The 16,126-nt window shown below is 51.7% G+C and overlaps 1 protein-coding gene across 3 annotated transcripts; it reads left to right on the top strand.

Moving 5' to 3' along the window:
* The first annotated feature begins 7,031 nt into the window (after window positions 1–7,031).
* Window positions 7,032–15,762, top strand: LOC129012120 (alpha-1-antitrypsin-related protein). Of its 3 annotated transcripts, none has more exons than XM_054447476.2 (5): window positions 7,032–7,451; window positions 10,659–11,320; window positions 12,775–13,045; window positions 14,473–14,620; window positions 15,475–15,762. In XM_054447476.2, exons 1-5 carry the CDS (start codon window positions 7,399–7,401, stop codon window positions 15,664–15,666), a joined length of 1,326 nt encoding a protein of 441 aa, XP_054303451.1. In that variant the 5' UTR covers window positions 7,032–7,398; the 3' UTR covers window positions 15,667–15,762. The 3 variants fall into 3 exon arrangements, with proteins under 3 accessions (XP_054303451.1, XP_054303453.1, XP_054303452.1); XM_054447478.2 differs by having other exon boundaries at window positions 7,032–7,386; window positions 15,475–15,756; XM_054447477.2 differs by having other exon boundaries at window positions 10,662–11,320; window positions 15,475–15,756.
* The last annotated feature ends 364 nt before the right edge of the window (window positions 15,763–16,126 follow it).

Genomic DNA, 16,126 nt, shown 5'->3' with positions numbered 1-16,126 from the left:
GGCTGTTCCTGAATAGCCCTTGTGGTAAGGGCCAGGAGGGTCCTTCCATCCTCCAAGGCCCTGCTAAAGAGCACAGCAGCCAGGAAGTCCCCCGGGCCCCCAGCTGAAGGACAGCCTGCTCCCTGTCTCTACCAGGAATGGCCTTGTCCTGTGGAAGGCACTGCCCCATCCCAAACTAATCTAGGAATCACTGTCTAACCACTCACTATCATGAATGTGTACTTAAAGGATGAGGTTGAGTCATACCAAACAGTGATTTCTGTAGTTCAAAATGGTGAAATTAGCAACTCTACATGATTCAGTCTAATCAATGGATACCAACTGTTTCCCACACAAGTCTCCTGTTCTCTTAAGCTTACTCACTGACAGCCTTTCACTCTCCACAAATACATTAAAGATATGACCATCACCAAGCCCCCTAGGATGACACCAGATCTGAGAGTCTGAAGACCTGGATCCAAGTTCTGACTCTTCCCCCTGCCAGCTGTGTGACCTTCGTGAAGTCACCAAACTTCTCTGAGCCCCAGTCATTGCTAGTAAGACCTGCCTTTGAGTTGGTATGATGTTCAAGTCAGATAATAAAACGTGTATACACATTAGAACAGAGAATAAATAGAACTACATTTCTTGCATTTATGAGCTTTCTGTGAATCAGACATTCCTATGAATTACCTACCCTGGCTGTTTCTCATTTAATCACTGTAGCAGCACTGTGATGTGTGAGTAGATCTGCTGTGCTCTTAAACTCCAAATCTGAGGAAAGTGAGGCTCAGAGAGGCTACTGGTCTCCCACAATGTCACATAGCTCGTAAGTGGCAAAGCTGGCTTGATGGGCTACTTGTTCCTCTGAATCATACCACCTCACCACACTCTCCCCTTCGAGGGTCACGCTAAACTTCTGCAGAGGTAATTCCTCCTTAAACCATAAGGGTTGCTGGTGGCCCACAGCTCAAGCCTAGCACACTGCATGAGAAAAACACCCTGTGCCCAGTGTGGAGCAGGCATTGAGCTGAAGGTGATGAGCAGAAGCTCATCCACCAGATGTTGACACAGCCCGCAGCCTTGGGCGACCCACAGGACTCCACTTATTTAACTGGCATTTGGTAGGAGAACAGAGGCAGAGTCAAAGACAAGTTGGCTTTCTGGAGAGCCCAGGGCAGGGAAGAAAGGTGCAGCACTGAGGGCAGTCACCTTAGACACCATCGTTTCACTTTGAAGAATTGTCTGTCACACACAAGTTGACAGTCAGGCTGGGAGAGACCCCATTCAAACTAGCATAACCTCCCAGAGGGAATTCCTGGGCTCCCCTGGGAATCAACAGGGATCATTCAAGGATGGGCAGAGTGTCATGACAACCTCATTATGAGAAAGACAAATATACGTCACAAGTCCGTGATGGGACAACCATAAGACCTCAGCTTCACTGTATCTTCCAGAGTTTTAAAAAAATGTATTCACTGTCCAATGTGATCCTCCAGACAGGTCCTACAGGACACAGCCTAGGAATCATTATCCCCAAAATACACATGGGGAAACTCAGGCCCAGAAGGTCAAATGCTCTGTCCAGTGTGGGCCTGGGAGGCAGGTCTTCTCCACTGTTAGGCCTGGCTGTCCCCAACTGCACATACTTCCTCAGTCCATAAGGGATCACGATAAACAACTCCGTCTTCCAGGACCACACTGCATCAACCTGCTGTGCCCTAACATCAGCTAAAGGCCAAGCTGCGGGGCACCCTGGGTATTTCAAGTCAGTTTCCCTCTGCAGGCAGGAACCTCATCCTGCTCTGAAACAGATGAGAGGGAAATGCAGAAAACAGCTTCCAGCTCAGCCAGGAACCTTAGAGTCATGACCTTTTACCTCGCTTAGGAGTTTGCAGGGGAGAGAACACACGAATTTTAAATTTTAAGCCTAAATAAAGGAAGCCTTGGTTTGAAGTGCAAGCTCTGCCAGACAGGGGGCACCCTGTGAGCCCCATTTGTTAAGAGGACAATAGTCAGGGAGCTTCCAGGCTCTCACACCAGAAACAGGAAATACAGATTTCACATTGATCTCCTTCCCAGGAGCAACTTGATCCTCTCCATAAATCCGAGTGGGGAGCGTTTATTCAAACAACAAACAAGCAAACATGAGCCGTGTATGGGGGATGGAGAGAATGAAACCCAGGTCCATCCCTGGGAGAATGCTGGTCTATGGCAGTGGGGAACAGTGAATAAATGAGGCGTACATCCATGGATCTGGGTGGAGAGGGTCAGGGTGTAACCCAGGACCTTTCCAGAGGCATGAGAAACAGTCAGCCTACACCCACAGATGACCTCAAACACCCCAAGGGCTCCTTGAAAGGCTGAAGCCTTTATGTTGTTCTTGGTTGGATAATTCACAGGCAATGGAGTAAACAAGGCACGCCACGGGACTCAGAACCAGGGACAGCTTCTGCAGGAACCTGGGTCAGTTCTAAAAGGACAAATGGAATGACCCTGAGTAGAGAAGTCAGAGAAAGGCACTCTCACTGAGGCAAACTCCCTCCCCAGCAGGGACCCAGGCAGCAACCCGGAAAAGCAGGAGTGTCACTATTGTATCATATTGGAGAGGGCAGGCTGTGTGATCTCAGGGAAGTTCCTCAACTTCTCTGTGCCGTAGTTTCCTCATCTGCAAAATGTAAATCAAATTTGAGGTTTCAATGAAATGACTTATTTCTCTAAAGTTCCTTGTCCTTGTCCCATGCAGCCCAGAAATCTTCCTCTGGCCTAGTTGTAGAGCCACGGATAGGCCTGGCCTAAATCTCACATTGCTGGAGATGGTGAAGCTGACCAGCATGAGAGGTCAGTTTTTAGAAGCCCAAATCCCAACAGGCATAAGCCTCACCCTCCAATATCAGCTCTATCAGAAACAAACAAACAAAAACGTGTCTTATCCATTTGTCCTTTTCCTCAAATGGGTGGCACTTGGGTAGGGCAGAAGGGCTGGTTATCCAAGCTTGGAAGATGCTGACAGCAGACGCTTTAATGGCAGTAGGAGTTTTCTGATAACTATCATTGGTATCACACTTACTATTGAAATCGTGACATCAGGAATGATGAAAGGAACTAGAGTCAGATGGTCTGGGGCAGGGAAGTGAGGAGCTGAAACCTCCTTCAGTCTGGTTGCTGTGTCCCCAGGGTGGGTAGATCCCCTCTGTTCATCCCACATGGGACAAGTAGAGTGGGAGAGGAATCAACCCTTTCTAAAGGGTTGAAGCATTGAGCTGTGAGTTTCTTGGTTGCTGCAGCACAATCCTTGCCCATCCTGACTGATACCACCAGAATTCGTGAAATGCATCAAAGAAGTCATCACCTACTACACAAGCCTGGAAGGGTGACTAAGATCTGAAAAACACCGCGAAGGCTAAAGGAACTCCCACAAGGAAACTCCATTAGAAAGTTCTAGTTACAAGATGCTCAGCACAGGCCATGCAGAAATACGCCCAGATCCGGTGGTGAGAAAGGAAGGGTAGGAATGTGAGTGCTGAGTCACACAGGAGAGACTAATAGAGACTCAAGCCAGCAAGGGGACGGCCTCCACCCCACGCAGTGTTGGCCAACAGCTTCCAGGGGCATTTGCTCTCAGAAGTCAAAGCTGATTTTCCAAAATTGAAGTGCTCACTGTTTGGGATGATTTAGGAACAACACCAACAAAAAGGAATGAACAATCAGGGCTAATAGAATTGTGTTTAAACTCTGTTGGGCTTCCTTGACAGAGGGCACAGGGAGCAAACAAAGTCAGCGGTGTGTATTAAGTAAAAAACTTTTTTTTCCTTTTAATTGGCAGTTAATACCCTCAAAATATGCTCTGAGATTGATCGAGTAAGTGTCTTTCAGCATTAAAATATTAGGATGAAATTGCTAAGGGCTTCTTAGCAAAGTGGAAAGAATACAGGAATCCCAACTCCACCTTCTCCTTAGCATACAATACTGAGTGGGCTGTTACAGCTCTCTGTGCCTCAGCGCCCTCACCTGCAAGACAGGTAAAATAAAACTCCTAGGTTACTTTCATGAATAATGGACAAAGCATCACCCTAAAAAAAGTGCTGCTACTTAAATGACCACCAAACATTAATGAATACTGTGGATTCCAAAAATATTAGTTAATGTGAGTGGTGCGGCTACCTTTCCCCAATGCTCAATACTCTGTCAGGGAACTAACAGAGGAATAAATTACAGATATTCACACGTTTGTTACCAATGACCCTGAGCTGGGAGTCAGCCTGGGATCTTTTCCCAGGTCTATCACTAATGTGCCACCTGACACTGGGGACATCCCCTCCCCTCCCTGAGCCTCAGTTTCCTCACCAGAGAATGTGAGCATTGAGGTCCCTGGAGTCCTGACATTCCATAGAGCTCTGAGGGCTTCAGGCCAGCCCCACGTCGGTCTTTCACCTGTGTGCCCTGTGCCCATTCCTGATCTGGGGCAGAGGAGGCACAGGGAAAGGGCCCAGGCTGCTCTTAAAAATCACACCTCACATTGAGACCGATGCGTGGAGACTGTGGCAGAAGAAGCAGAGGTGAGGACCCCATGTGAGTCCCCTGTGGCTGCTGTAGCTGATTTAGCTGATTACAACGAGCTCCCTGGTTTCCAATAGAAATGCATTCTCTTACAGTTCTGGAGGCCAGAAGTCCAGAACAGTATCATTGGGACAAGGTCAAGGTGTCAGGAAAGCCGAGTGTCCTTGGAGGCTCTAGAGGATGTGCCGCTTCTTCCTCTTCCAATTTCTGGTGGCTGCCGGCATTCCTTGACTTGTTGCCCCTCCAGTCGCGGCCTCTGTTGTCACATTGCCCCCTCTTTCTCTATCTGTGTCAGGTCTCCCGCCCCCTCCCCCTCAAGAGGATACTTGCGATAGCATTTAGGGCCCACCTGGATTGTCTTCTCCTATCAAAACCCTTAACGACATCTGCAAGGACATTTCTCCCACAGATGGTAATATATCCCTGGGGGGCACTGTTGAGCCTGTAGAAGGCCCACTTTACCAGTGAGGGGATGATGGGGCTGGAAGAGGGAAGGAATGAAAGGAGTGTGAAGGAAGCGCCACCAAGGAGAGCCGTGGAAGCCCAACCCAAAGACTGCACCTGGGATGTCGGCCAGGGCCAAGGTGCAGAAGGAGAAGGAAGAGGGTTGGAGGTGGAGGGCCAGCAGCACCAAGGCTCGGAGCCAGGGTGAAACTCCCCCACCAGGGGATGGAGAGAAATGGTGGGGTCGTTCTCTCAGGGAGTGGCACAGCAGAGCCAGGGCCAGATCTGGAGGTGGCTGTGCCCCCCTGGGGGGTGCAGACTCACAGCTCCTCCAACACAGGCTCCAACCTGGCAAGGGAGCCTCGCCAGGTGAGAGCGAAATGGAGATGAGCGCAAAACCCCCACTATCATGTAGATTCTGCAGCAAAAATGACTTCAGAGGTGACCTGTGTGTAGCCTCAGGAACGGGATATAGGTGGCCCTTGTAAACCTACCCTGCAATGGTGTCTAGGTCCCATGTCCCCTGTTCAGACAGAGACAGGCCTTGGCCTCCTGAGGAGGGGCAGCAGGAGGGCAGGCCCCTCGCTGAGCCTGGAGTCTTTCTCTGTACAGCAGGCACCTTCTCCTGACCACTCCTGCCACCAACATTTCATTCTATTCCTCCCCTCTGGGGGCAGTTGCAACTTGTCTCTTAGCCCAAGGAAAGGAATAAAACAAACTGCCTTATATTGAAGTGAACATGGCTGACCTGGGCTTATTGGGAGCCCCTCCCAAGGGGCAGGGGCTCGTTCTCATTATCTTCTCCGTCAAGGTGGCTAAGAATTTTGCAGTTTCTTATAACTCACAAAGTACTGTCCTAGAAGCTATATCCCTATGAGGGAAGGTAGGGCAGGTATCATCAGGTTCGCTTACAGGTGGTCAACGGAGGGTCAGAGAAATCCGTGATTTAGGGAGCTCATAGGGCTGCTAGGAGATGTAGCCTGGCGTCAGTCACTGCAGGAGGGCCCACCCCGGCCTGAGTGCAGGCAGAACACTGTGACACTGAGTGACATGGACAAGTCACCATCCTGAGCCTCCCATTCTCACTAGCAGAGAATCACCACCCTCAGCCTGAAGAACAGGTTGTCTGCAGGTGACCGCCGGGGTCATGCAACAGCTTCCCTCCTGCCAGGCCTGGGCCCCGAGTTGCAGGGAGTCAGGTGTATGGCCTTTTGTGGTGTCTGTGTGGCCCAGGAAGAGAGGGGCTGCACGGTGTGTGTGTGATTGTGTGTGTGCATCTGAGTATCTGTGTCTCTGTGTGATGCTATATGTCAGTGTGTCTTCGTGTGTGTGTGTGTCTCTGTGTGTTGGCACGTAACTGTAATGTCTTTCCTTGTTTGTGTGTGTGTCTGTGAGCGTGTGTGCCTGAATGCACATGTGTCTCTGTCTCTAGGTGTTTCTATCTAAACTGAGGGTGTGTCTGTGTGTTTCTGTGATTGTGTGTCTCTGAGTCGGTGTGTGTCTGTAACTGTGTGTGTTACATGAAACAGAAGCAGATGTAGTGAGAATGAGAGGGTCTAACTCCCTTTGTCCTCAAACAAGGACCCCTCACTGGAGTGAAGAGAACGAGTCCTTCCCAGTCACACCCAGGAGCCCTCGGGTGGTGCTTGGCAGATGGTGTCACCACCCTAAGTACCCACACAAATGGGCTGTGGAGCCAGAGCAACAAGGATTCCAGCTCCTGGTGAGAGATTCCCAGGCCAGGGTCTTGGTAGACACAAGCCTGGTGACTTCAGGCAGCTGGCAATTACTGGGCATCTACCAAGGGTCAGCCACGGTTCCAGGCCCCTAGCGTGTACGAATTCCTTGGCTCCTCTCGTCACCTCTCTGAGGGTGTGTCAAGGACAGAGGAACCTGGATCTTGGATGGCCACGGGGCTCCCTTCCGCTCACACTCCCACATGGCTGCACAGCACAGGCTGGTTCTGCTGGACTGAGCCCATCCAGGAAAGAACAGCGAGACCTTCGGGTGAGATCGGGCTCACTGGAGACAAACAGCATGGCAGGAGCTGGAGGCGCCCCAGGCTGATTTCTGGGACAGGGAGTTCCTGGACACAGGCACTGAGCATCCCCACAGCCCCCTAGACTGGCCCATGAGCACGAGAAGCCCTGAGAGTGTGTGGGGGTGGCCTGTGTGCAAGGCAGCGCAGCGAGCCTCTCTGCAGAACCCACAGGCTGTGCTGGGTGAGGAGTTCTCCCTCAGCCTCCTCTGGAGCTGACGCTGGGGGAGAGCGCCACGAGCCTCCCTGCCTGAATTATCTGCACTTCACACAGGAGGAAACGGAGGCACAGAGTTTTAGCTCCTCTTGGCCAGAGCCAGGATCTGAACCCAGGCGTCCGAACCTTGGTGATCCTGCGGGGCAGAGTGAGTTGGGGGATGGAATTGCATCTCTCACAAAGTGCCCAGCACAGGCTGGGCCCCTACAGAGGGTAAGAGCTGGGGGGCGGGGCTCAGTCGGGTGTGATTTTCCCCTTCTCCTGCTCTCCCCAGGGTGGGACTTCCCTGTGGTGTCCTGGTGTTCACCTGTGTCTCCACCTGCGGAGGCAGGAAGGATTCAGCCTTAGGGATGCCCCCTTGCTCTCCAACAGGCCCCTCCACCTCAGGCTCTTTTTTTCTTTTTTCTATTTTTTTTTTTTTTTTTTTTGAGACGGAGTTTCCCTCTGTTGCCCAGGCTGGAGTGCAATGGCACAATCTTGGCTCACGATAACCTCTACCTCCCGGGCTCAAGTGATTCTCCTGCCTCAGCCTCCCAGGTAGCTGGCATTACAGGCATGCACTACCACGCCTGGCTAATTTTTTTTTGTATTTAATAGAGACCAGGTTTCACCATGTTGGTCAGGCTGGTCTTGAACTCCTGACCTCAGCTGATCCACCCACTTCGGCCTCCAAAAGTGCTGGGATTACAGGCATTAGCCAATGCACGCAGCCAGGCTTTCTTTTTCTTACCCTGTTCCTTCGAACCTCCAGCCTGAGCCAGAGTCCGAGACCCTGTTGGACCCCATGGCCACTCCCTAAGGGTCTCAGAGGAGGAGGGGTGCCCTTTTAGCTCTGGCCCTTCAGAGCTTGTTACCCAGATTCCAGAGGACTGTGTCATCTCCCCACTGCTCTCCGGGCCCCACCTTCCTGCCCCCGGGGGCCTCTGCCCTTGATCTCTTGGTTAGAACTGCCGGCTTGAAAGGGCGAAGTGAATTCATTAACTCCTCTGATAGCCTGACAACTTTTTCAGTCCCCTCTTCCCTCTCTCCTACCTGGTTCATGGTCCCCTCCTCTACCTGCTGGGGCCCTCAGAGGTCCTGAAGGCTTTGCGGGTTCGAAACCCAGCCCTCTCCTCCCCGCAAAGCGCTGCTTCTGAGGCCCCTTTCCGTTGTCCAGCTTCACATTTACATTGATTTCACTTCATTCTCCCCATATTCCCATTTCAAAAGGAAGATGGAGAGGTGGAAATATTTTTCTGAGGTCACATTGTTGGTGAGCGATGGAGCCTGGAAGAGAAGCCAGGCCTGTTGTCACCACCTCCTCTCCCACACACTCATGTTTTTCTGGAGAGCTCGACCTCCCCGGGTCCCTTATTGCTGTTAGGCCCAGGGCTGGAACCAGCAATACCTTAGTCTCCCCTGAGCTGACAGCAGGTGCCTCAGCCCACGTGTGTGGCAGGGACCCCCGACTCATAGAGGGGCAAGTCCAGGACAGGCTCCAGGGGATAGTGCACAGGCTCCTCTGTGGGCACAGCCCCTGACTCTCCCTGGGGGCTGTCATTAAGCACTGGGTCGGGGAGGAACCTTATGGATGTCAGAGCTCCATCATGTCAGTGAGGAGATTGGCTGTAGGTTCCTGCGACCTGGGACAGCAGGCACAATGCAATCCTGGGGACCCTAAACAGGGCCCCCATCCCAGAGGAATGGACATCCCACACGGCCTGGGCCCAGGCAGATTCAGATGGGCCTCACTTGACTTAAGTCCAGTCTGAAAGGAGAGAAGCTTCTGTCCAATCAGGCAAGAGGAGACCTTCAAGACAGCCAGGGTGATCTGAGCCCCCACCCCAGGGGTGCTCCACAGGGGGCAATCAGCAAGGCCAGGGGATGGTTTATCATCATCTCTGTGAGTTGAGGGTCACTACGTGACTGTGGTTTTATTGAGAATGTTGTCAAACATCCCAGGATGCACTGCAGAGTCCCCCACAGCATAGCACTGCCCAGCCCAATACGTCCACACAGCCAGGATCAGGAGCCCTGACATCCTCGGGGCCTGGCCAAGAGCAGCATCCAAGGCCCCAGCCTCTAAGGAGGCAGTACTACAGCTCTACGCAAAGCACTTGGCCAGCAGCTGTTGGCCTGTTGGCTCCCAGTTCTGCCTGACCAGCTGTGTGGCCTTGAACAAGTTACTGAACCACTCTGAGTTTGCCTTTCCCATCCTATGAAAATGGAAATTACAAGACATACCTTTAGATGAAAGGCAATGTCTGCGATTGCCCCTAGAAACAGGGCTGTCATGTGCTTTAATCAGCAGCATTCCCCAGGCCAGCAATGTCACAGGGCTCAGACAATAATCAAACCAGGCTCCAGGGTCCTATAAAGTGAAGGTCCATCACAGCTAGGAGGAGAGGGAGATGCATGAAGTGTGTGGAATCTGGGGAGAGCCTAGGCAGAAATCAGGCAGGCTGGGTTTACACAGCGCCTCTGAGCTCTGGCTGTGTGTCACGGCACAGGATCCCGTCCCTCTGGGGACAGAGCCTCTCTGTCCATTAAATAAGAGAGGTCAGTGGAGATCTCCAAGGACTGTTGTGGTGTGTGGAAGTCATTGCTGATCCTGACTTAACCCACTTCCTTAGTAACCCTGGGAAAGTCCCTTATGCTTCCCCTGCCCCAGTTTCCTCTTTTCTAAAATGGGGGCCAGACACTCTGGCTCATGCCTCTAATCACAGCATTTTGGGAGGCCAAGTAGGGAGGATCCCTTGAGGTCAGGAGTTCGAGACCACCTGGGCAACTTGACGAAGCCCTGTCTCCACTAAAATACAAAAAATTAGCCTGGCGTGGTGTGCACGCCTATAATCCCTGCTACTCGGGAGATTGAGGCAGGAGAAACGCTTGAACCCGGGAGGCGGAGGTTGCAGTGAGCCGAGATCACGCCACTGCGCTCCACCCTGGACGGTAGAGCCAGACTCTGTCTCCAAAAATATAAAATAAAACAAAATGGGGCTGTGGCATTTGCACCTCAAGGTCATTACAGAGGTAAGTGGAGCTGCAGAGAGCAAGGACTCAAGACCCAGCCTGCCAGGCTGAAGGATGCTGGCTTTTCCTGTTTGCTGACCTTGGGCAGGGGTCTCACCTCTCTGGGCTTTGGTTTCCTCATGTGTAAAAGGAGGATAGTAGCATTACCACCTCACAGGATTGTTACATGAAAGCAATGAGTTAACACACGTGTGCTTAGAACTGTTCTTGGCATACGCTAAGTACCCTATACCTGCTTGCTATCTTTCTGATTCTTTCAATGATGGTGGTGTAGGAAAATGCTTGCAACGGGCTGGGCACATGGTGGATGTTTAATAATTCACGGTTGCCTTCACACAATGTCAGTCCCTGGTCACTGGGAGTCATCATGTGCCCTGACTTGGGGCCTGGCCCTCTGCCTCTGTCCAGCAGGACAATGCCATTCTCTGTCTCATGGGGCGTCCTCCTGCTGGCAGGCCTGTGCTGCCTGGTCCCCAGCTCCCTGGCTGAGGATCCCCAGGAAGATGCTGCCCAAAAGATGGATACATCCCACCATGATCAAGGGGACTGGGAGGACCCTGCTTGCCAGAAGATCTCCTATAACATCACTGACCTCGCCTTTGATTTGTACAAAGAGCTGGCTGATCTATCACAAACCGGCAATATCTTAGTCGCCCCAACGAGCGTGGCTACGGCTTTTGCAATGCTCTCCCTGGGGACCAAGGCTGACACTCGCACGGAGATCCTGGAAGGCCTGAATGTCAACCTCACGGAGACGCCTGAGGCCAAGATCCACGAATGCTTCCAGCAAGTTCTCCAAGCCCTCAGCAGGCCAGACACCCAGCTCCAGCTGACCACCGGCAGTAGCCTGTTTGTTAACAAGAGTATGAAGCTAGTGGACACGTTTTTGGAGGATATCAAGAAGCTGTACCACTCAGAAGCCTCTTCCATCAACTTCAGGGACACCGAGGAGGCCAAGGAGCAGATCAACAATTATGTGGAGAAAAGAACTGGAAGAAAAGTAGTGGATTTGGTCAAACACCTGAAAAAAGACACAAGTCTTGCCCTGGTGGATTACGTTTCCTTTCACGGTAAGGTAGCACTACCTGCCCAAGCCCTTTCCACTGAAATAATCCAAACATATTCTCAAACTACTAGTTCTTAAACTTTCCTGGACAATGTACTATGAGACATGGCAGGGCATTTAACATGGATTCTGCAATTTTCCAAACACAAACAATAAAATACTTTCCATGATCAAACAAGATTGAAGGATGATGAGTTTAAGACAGCCAAACCATCATCTTCTCTACAGACCTTGTCAGAGCCTTTATTGTCCTAATACTCATTGGAAATCCCTAATAGGGAGGGGGCAGAATATGAAATGCTTCCCACATGCTAAAGTCAGAAAAATATTCTGTGGCACATGCATAAAGGAATAGTTTCATGGAACATACTTTAGACGACCCTAGTGTCCCAGAAGCAGTGTCAGCTTTGCCGTCTAAAATATTGGGGTTCAAATCCTGCCTCTACCACTTACTAGCTTTTGATAAAGGACAATGCATTCTACTTCTGTGAGTACTAATTTCCCATCTTAGCATGGACAAAATAGCATCCTTGCTGTCAGGTTGTTTTAACGGTTAAACAAGTGGCAGAGACCATGAGGATGGTGTGTGGCATACAGCAGGTGATGAACTCTTCTGTATCTCAGGCTGCCTTCCTGCCCCTGAGGGGTTAAAATGCCAGGGTGCTGGGGGCCCCAGGGCATTCTAAGCCAGCTCCTATTGTCCCAGGAAAACAGCATAGGGGAGGGGAGGTGGGAAGCAAGGCCAGGTGCTGCTTCCTCCACTCTGAGGCTCCCTTGCTCTTGAGGCAAAGGAGGGCAGTGGAGAGCAGCCAGGCTGCAGTCAGCACAACTGAGGTCCTGGCTCTGCTGTGGCCTTAGGGCAGGCCCAGGTCGCTCTCCAGCCCCCATCTCCTCCTTCTGTCCAATGAGAAAGCTGAGCTCAAGGGTCCCTGAGGCACCTGCCCACTTGGCATGCCTCGATGGTGAAGCTTTCTTGGTACGGCAGAGGGGAGGCTGCCTAGGCATCTGCATTTCCCTGCTGATCCAGGGAAAGGCCTCAGGAGTAGTAAGCACAATGCTGTCCTGGTATCTCGAGGGAACCAGCCCTCTGCATGAGACAGGAAGCCTCCAGCCAAAGGCGGCAAGGCATAAGGAGTTCCGATTTTACTCATTAACTTTCATTAACCATCCCCAAGCCGCTATCGAATAAACAGAGCCAAATATAGACACTTCTTCTGTGGCGCCAGGATTTTGCCAATTAGGTCAAGTATATAGAAACTCTGGATTCTTCTTTATCTTCAGGTGATTCTCACAAAAGCTCTCCAGCAGCCAGACAGTTTCATTTGAATCCCATTTTACAGAAGATGAAGCTGAAGCAGAGGGAAGTGTCTCACCAAAGGGGCTCAGGGCTCCTTTCATTCACACACTTCCACCCTTTTATCTCCTACCTGGCTGATGCCCATCTTCCTTTTTTTCCAGGCAAATGGAAAGATAAATTCAAGGCTGAGCGCATTATGGTAGAGGGCTTCCATGTGGATGATAAGACCATCATCAGAGTGCCTATGATAAACCACCTGGGTAGATTTGACATCCACCGGGACAAGGAGTTATCCAGCTGGGTGCTGGCACAGCACTATGTGGGGAATGCCACTGCCTTCTTCATCCTGCCCGACCCAAAGAAGATGTGGCAGTTGGAAGAAAAATTGACCTACAGCCACCTTGAAAATATCCAGAGAGCCTTTGACATAAGGTGATTTCCAGTTCAGGGGCTGAGTCAGAAGCTGCCCAGATCTTTGAGCCATGTCAGGACTAAGCCCATCAGGACTGGCCAGAGGGCTGGGGAGGGTGGACCTCACATCGCTGGGTCACAGCTACTGCAGAGGCCACCACTGAGTTCAGGCAGCACCATCCATGCTCCATGAGGAGGACAGTACCCAGGGGTGAGGAGGTAAAGGTCTCGTCCCTGGGGACTTCCCACTCCAGCATGGACACTGTCCCTTCCCAATATCCAGTGCCCAGGGCAGGGACAGCAGCACCACCACACGTTCTGGCAGAAGCAAGAAGGAACAGATGGGCTTCCTGGCAAAGGCAACAGTGGAGTATGGAGTTCAAGGGCAGAATGTCCCTGGGGGGACGGGGGAAGAACCTGTGTGACAAGGCCCAGAAAAGCAAGGTTCGGAATTGGAACAGCCAGAGCACGTTAGCAGAAGGCTTGCGTTTCTCTGTCACTTTATCGGTGCTGTTAGATTGAGTGCCCTGTAGTAAATGATACTTGAGCATAAGCCATACATTAGTGTATCTGTGTGCATTCGTAATTATGCCCATGCCCTGCTGATCTAGTTTATTTTTATTTTTACACTGTAAAACCAAGATGAAAATACGAAAGTCTCAGGTTCATAATAGGAATTGAGGCCGGAATTTCTCTGTCCCATGCAAACGCCTCCTGAGGTACCTGCTCCAGGGGTTGAGAAAGAACTAGGAGGCTGAGAGAATAACTGATTAGAGAGCCCAGAGCCAGGCTGCCTGCTCACACCAGACCCTGCTTGGGGCGGCTCTGTCTTCCCATGGAAAACCAGAAGGGAGCATTCGGCCTGGTGTGATCACTCTTCTCTCATCCCCTGAACGGGTGTCACTGGGCACTGCTGCCCCACGTTCCCCTGGGTGTAGGGCCCTGGGGGTGTTCCAGGCTGGGGGCCAGGTGACCCAACACTACAGGGCAGGATGAGACACACTTCCAGGACATCTAGAATCTGCCTGGAGGGCTTCTCAAAGGAGGTGGCATTTCAAGCTGCCTGAACAAGATGATTAGTCTGATACTAACATTCTTTGATTCTGGGTATAGAGGAGCTCAAAGGAGAACAAACCAAGGTCAACTTCTGATTGTTTTATTTTTTTTTTTTAACTTTTCTTTTAGGTTCAGGGGTCCATGTGCAGGTTTGTTATATAGGTAAACCCTGGGGATTTGTTGTACAGATTATTTTGTCACCCAGGTACTAAGCATAGCACCCAATAGTTATTTTCTCTGATCCTCTCCCTCTGACTTCTGATCTTGATATGGGTGAGGACATGGCACTAAGTGGGAGACGCAACCAGAAGAGAAAGCACTGGCACTGTGGTGGGTTCCAGAAGAACAAGAGAAATGCTGCTCCATGCCTTGATCTGTTTCCTGCATGGCAGGTCTATCAATCTACATTTTCCCAAACTGTCCATTTCTGGAACCTACGAACTCAAGAGAGTCCTCAGGAATCTGGGCATCACCAAGATCTTCAGCAACGAGGCCGACCTCTCTGGAGTCAGTCAGGAGGCACCCCTGAAGCTCTCCAAGGTGAGGTCACCCAGAAGACCGTGTTGTCTCCTGGTGTCGGCTGGCAGATTATGTGGAGGTTGCAGTTCTGTCCTGAGGCTGAAGAAGGGGCTAAGAGACACAAATGAAGACCCAGGCCGAGCTCCTGAGGATGCCCGAGATTCACTGAGACGGGCCATGGTCAGACAGCGGAGCTGGGGAGGCGCCTCCTGTGCAGCTGGCACTTTCAGGGCCTCGCCTGCTGTTGTGTCATTGACCCTTTGCCCAGGACCTTCTAGTTTAGGGCCTTAATTTATCCATATTGGTACAGGAATGCTTAGGCTCATTTCAAAAGACTTTCTGGCCCCTTTCATCTATGAGGTTTTGAGTTTCTGGTGCATCACCAAGCCCAAATCAATGAGTGATTTGAGCTAAAGATGACGCTAATTTAGGAAAACTAAAGGTGGCCAAAGGACAACTTTGGCAGTTCTGTGAATGACTGCGTTCTCTTGGGGTCTGGGCACCGCAAAGGTCACTGTCAGAGTCCATGTCCCCAAGGAGCTTCAAGCCGTGTACTAGAAACGAGAGAGCCCTGGAAGCAGATGTGCAGCGGGGATGCTCCTCCACTTTCTGAATTGTGGGTGCACCCTGAGCAGGGGAGAGGCTCTTCTAGGGAAGGCAGATGGAGGGGAGCCAGCCCCATCAGCCAAAGCTTTGAGGGGGAGCAAGGCCTGTGTGACAGGGAGGGAGAGGACGTGCAGGGTCAGTGCCACCCGAGTGGAGAAAGGCTGGAGTGAGTGCCTCACCTCCTAGGATGAGGCTGTCCACATGAGCCTCGCTCCAGGCCTGGGCTGGGGCCCAGCTCAGCCTCGGAACGTAGCTTCTCTCCCCTTCAGGCTGTCCATGTGGCTGTGCTCACCGTTGATGAGAAAGGGACCGAAGCCACCGGAGCCCCCCATCCGGAGGAGAAGGCCTGGTCTAAGCATCAGACAGTCATGTTCAACCGGCCCTTCCTGCTCATCATCAAGGATGACATCACCAACTTCCCGCTCTTCATTGGAAAAGTGGTGAATCCCACCCAAAAATAACTGCCTCTCACTCCTCAGCCCCTCCCCTCCACCCCTGGCCCCCTTCCCTGGATGACATTAAAGAAAGGCTGAACTGCCCCCTGCCTGCGTGTGACTGCAAACCCCTCCCCTGTTGTTTCTGAGTCTCCCTTTGTGCGCTGAGGCTGTGTGTGGACTCCAGGTCACAGTGCTGTCTCCAGGCCCCCTGAACTGTGTTCATGGAGCACCTGGCTGGGCAGGCACGTGCTAGGCCAGGATGGAGGGGGCTGAATCCTCAGTTTAAGGGCCTGGACCTGGGAGCTTTTGGAAGAGCAAGGGGCTACCAGGAGCGGCTGCCAAGTGTGGGTCACCCAGAGAGAGCCAGGCCAGGGCCTGAGTGCTAGAATGCTGTGGCACTGTGTGACCCAGAAAAGCCACTTTGCTGAGCCTCCTGCTCTCAGTGGCAGCGTGAGGAGAGAATGCCCCCACCTGTGAGTGCAAA

This window comes from Pongo pygmaeus, chromosome 15 (genome assembly GCF_028885625.2).
Source record: "Pongo pygmaeus isolate AG05252 chromosome 15, NHGRI_mPonPyg2-v2.0_pri, whole genome shotgun sequence".
NCBI classification, from domain to species: domain Eukaryota; kingdom Metazoa; phylum Chordata; class Mammalia; order Primates; family Hominidae; genus Pongo; species Pongo pygmaeus.
The sequence above is the reverse complement of the archived record's forward strand: the minus strand, read 5'-3'. Positions and strand labels throughout refer to the sequence as shown.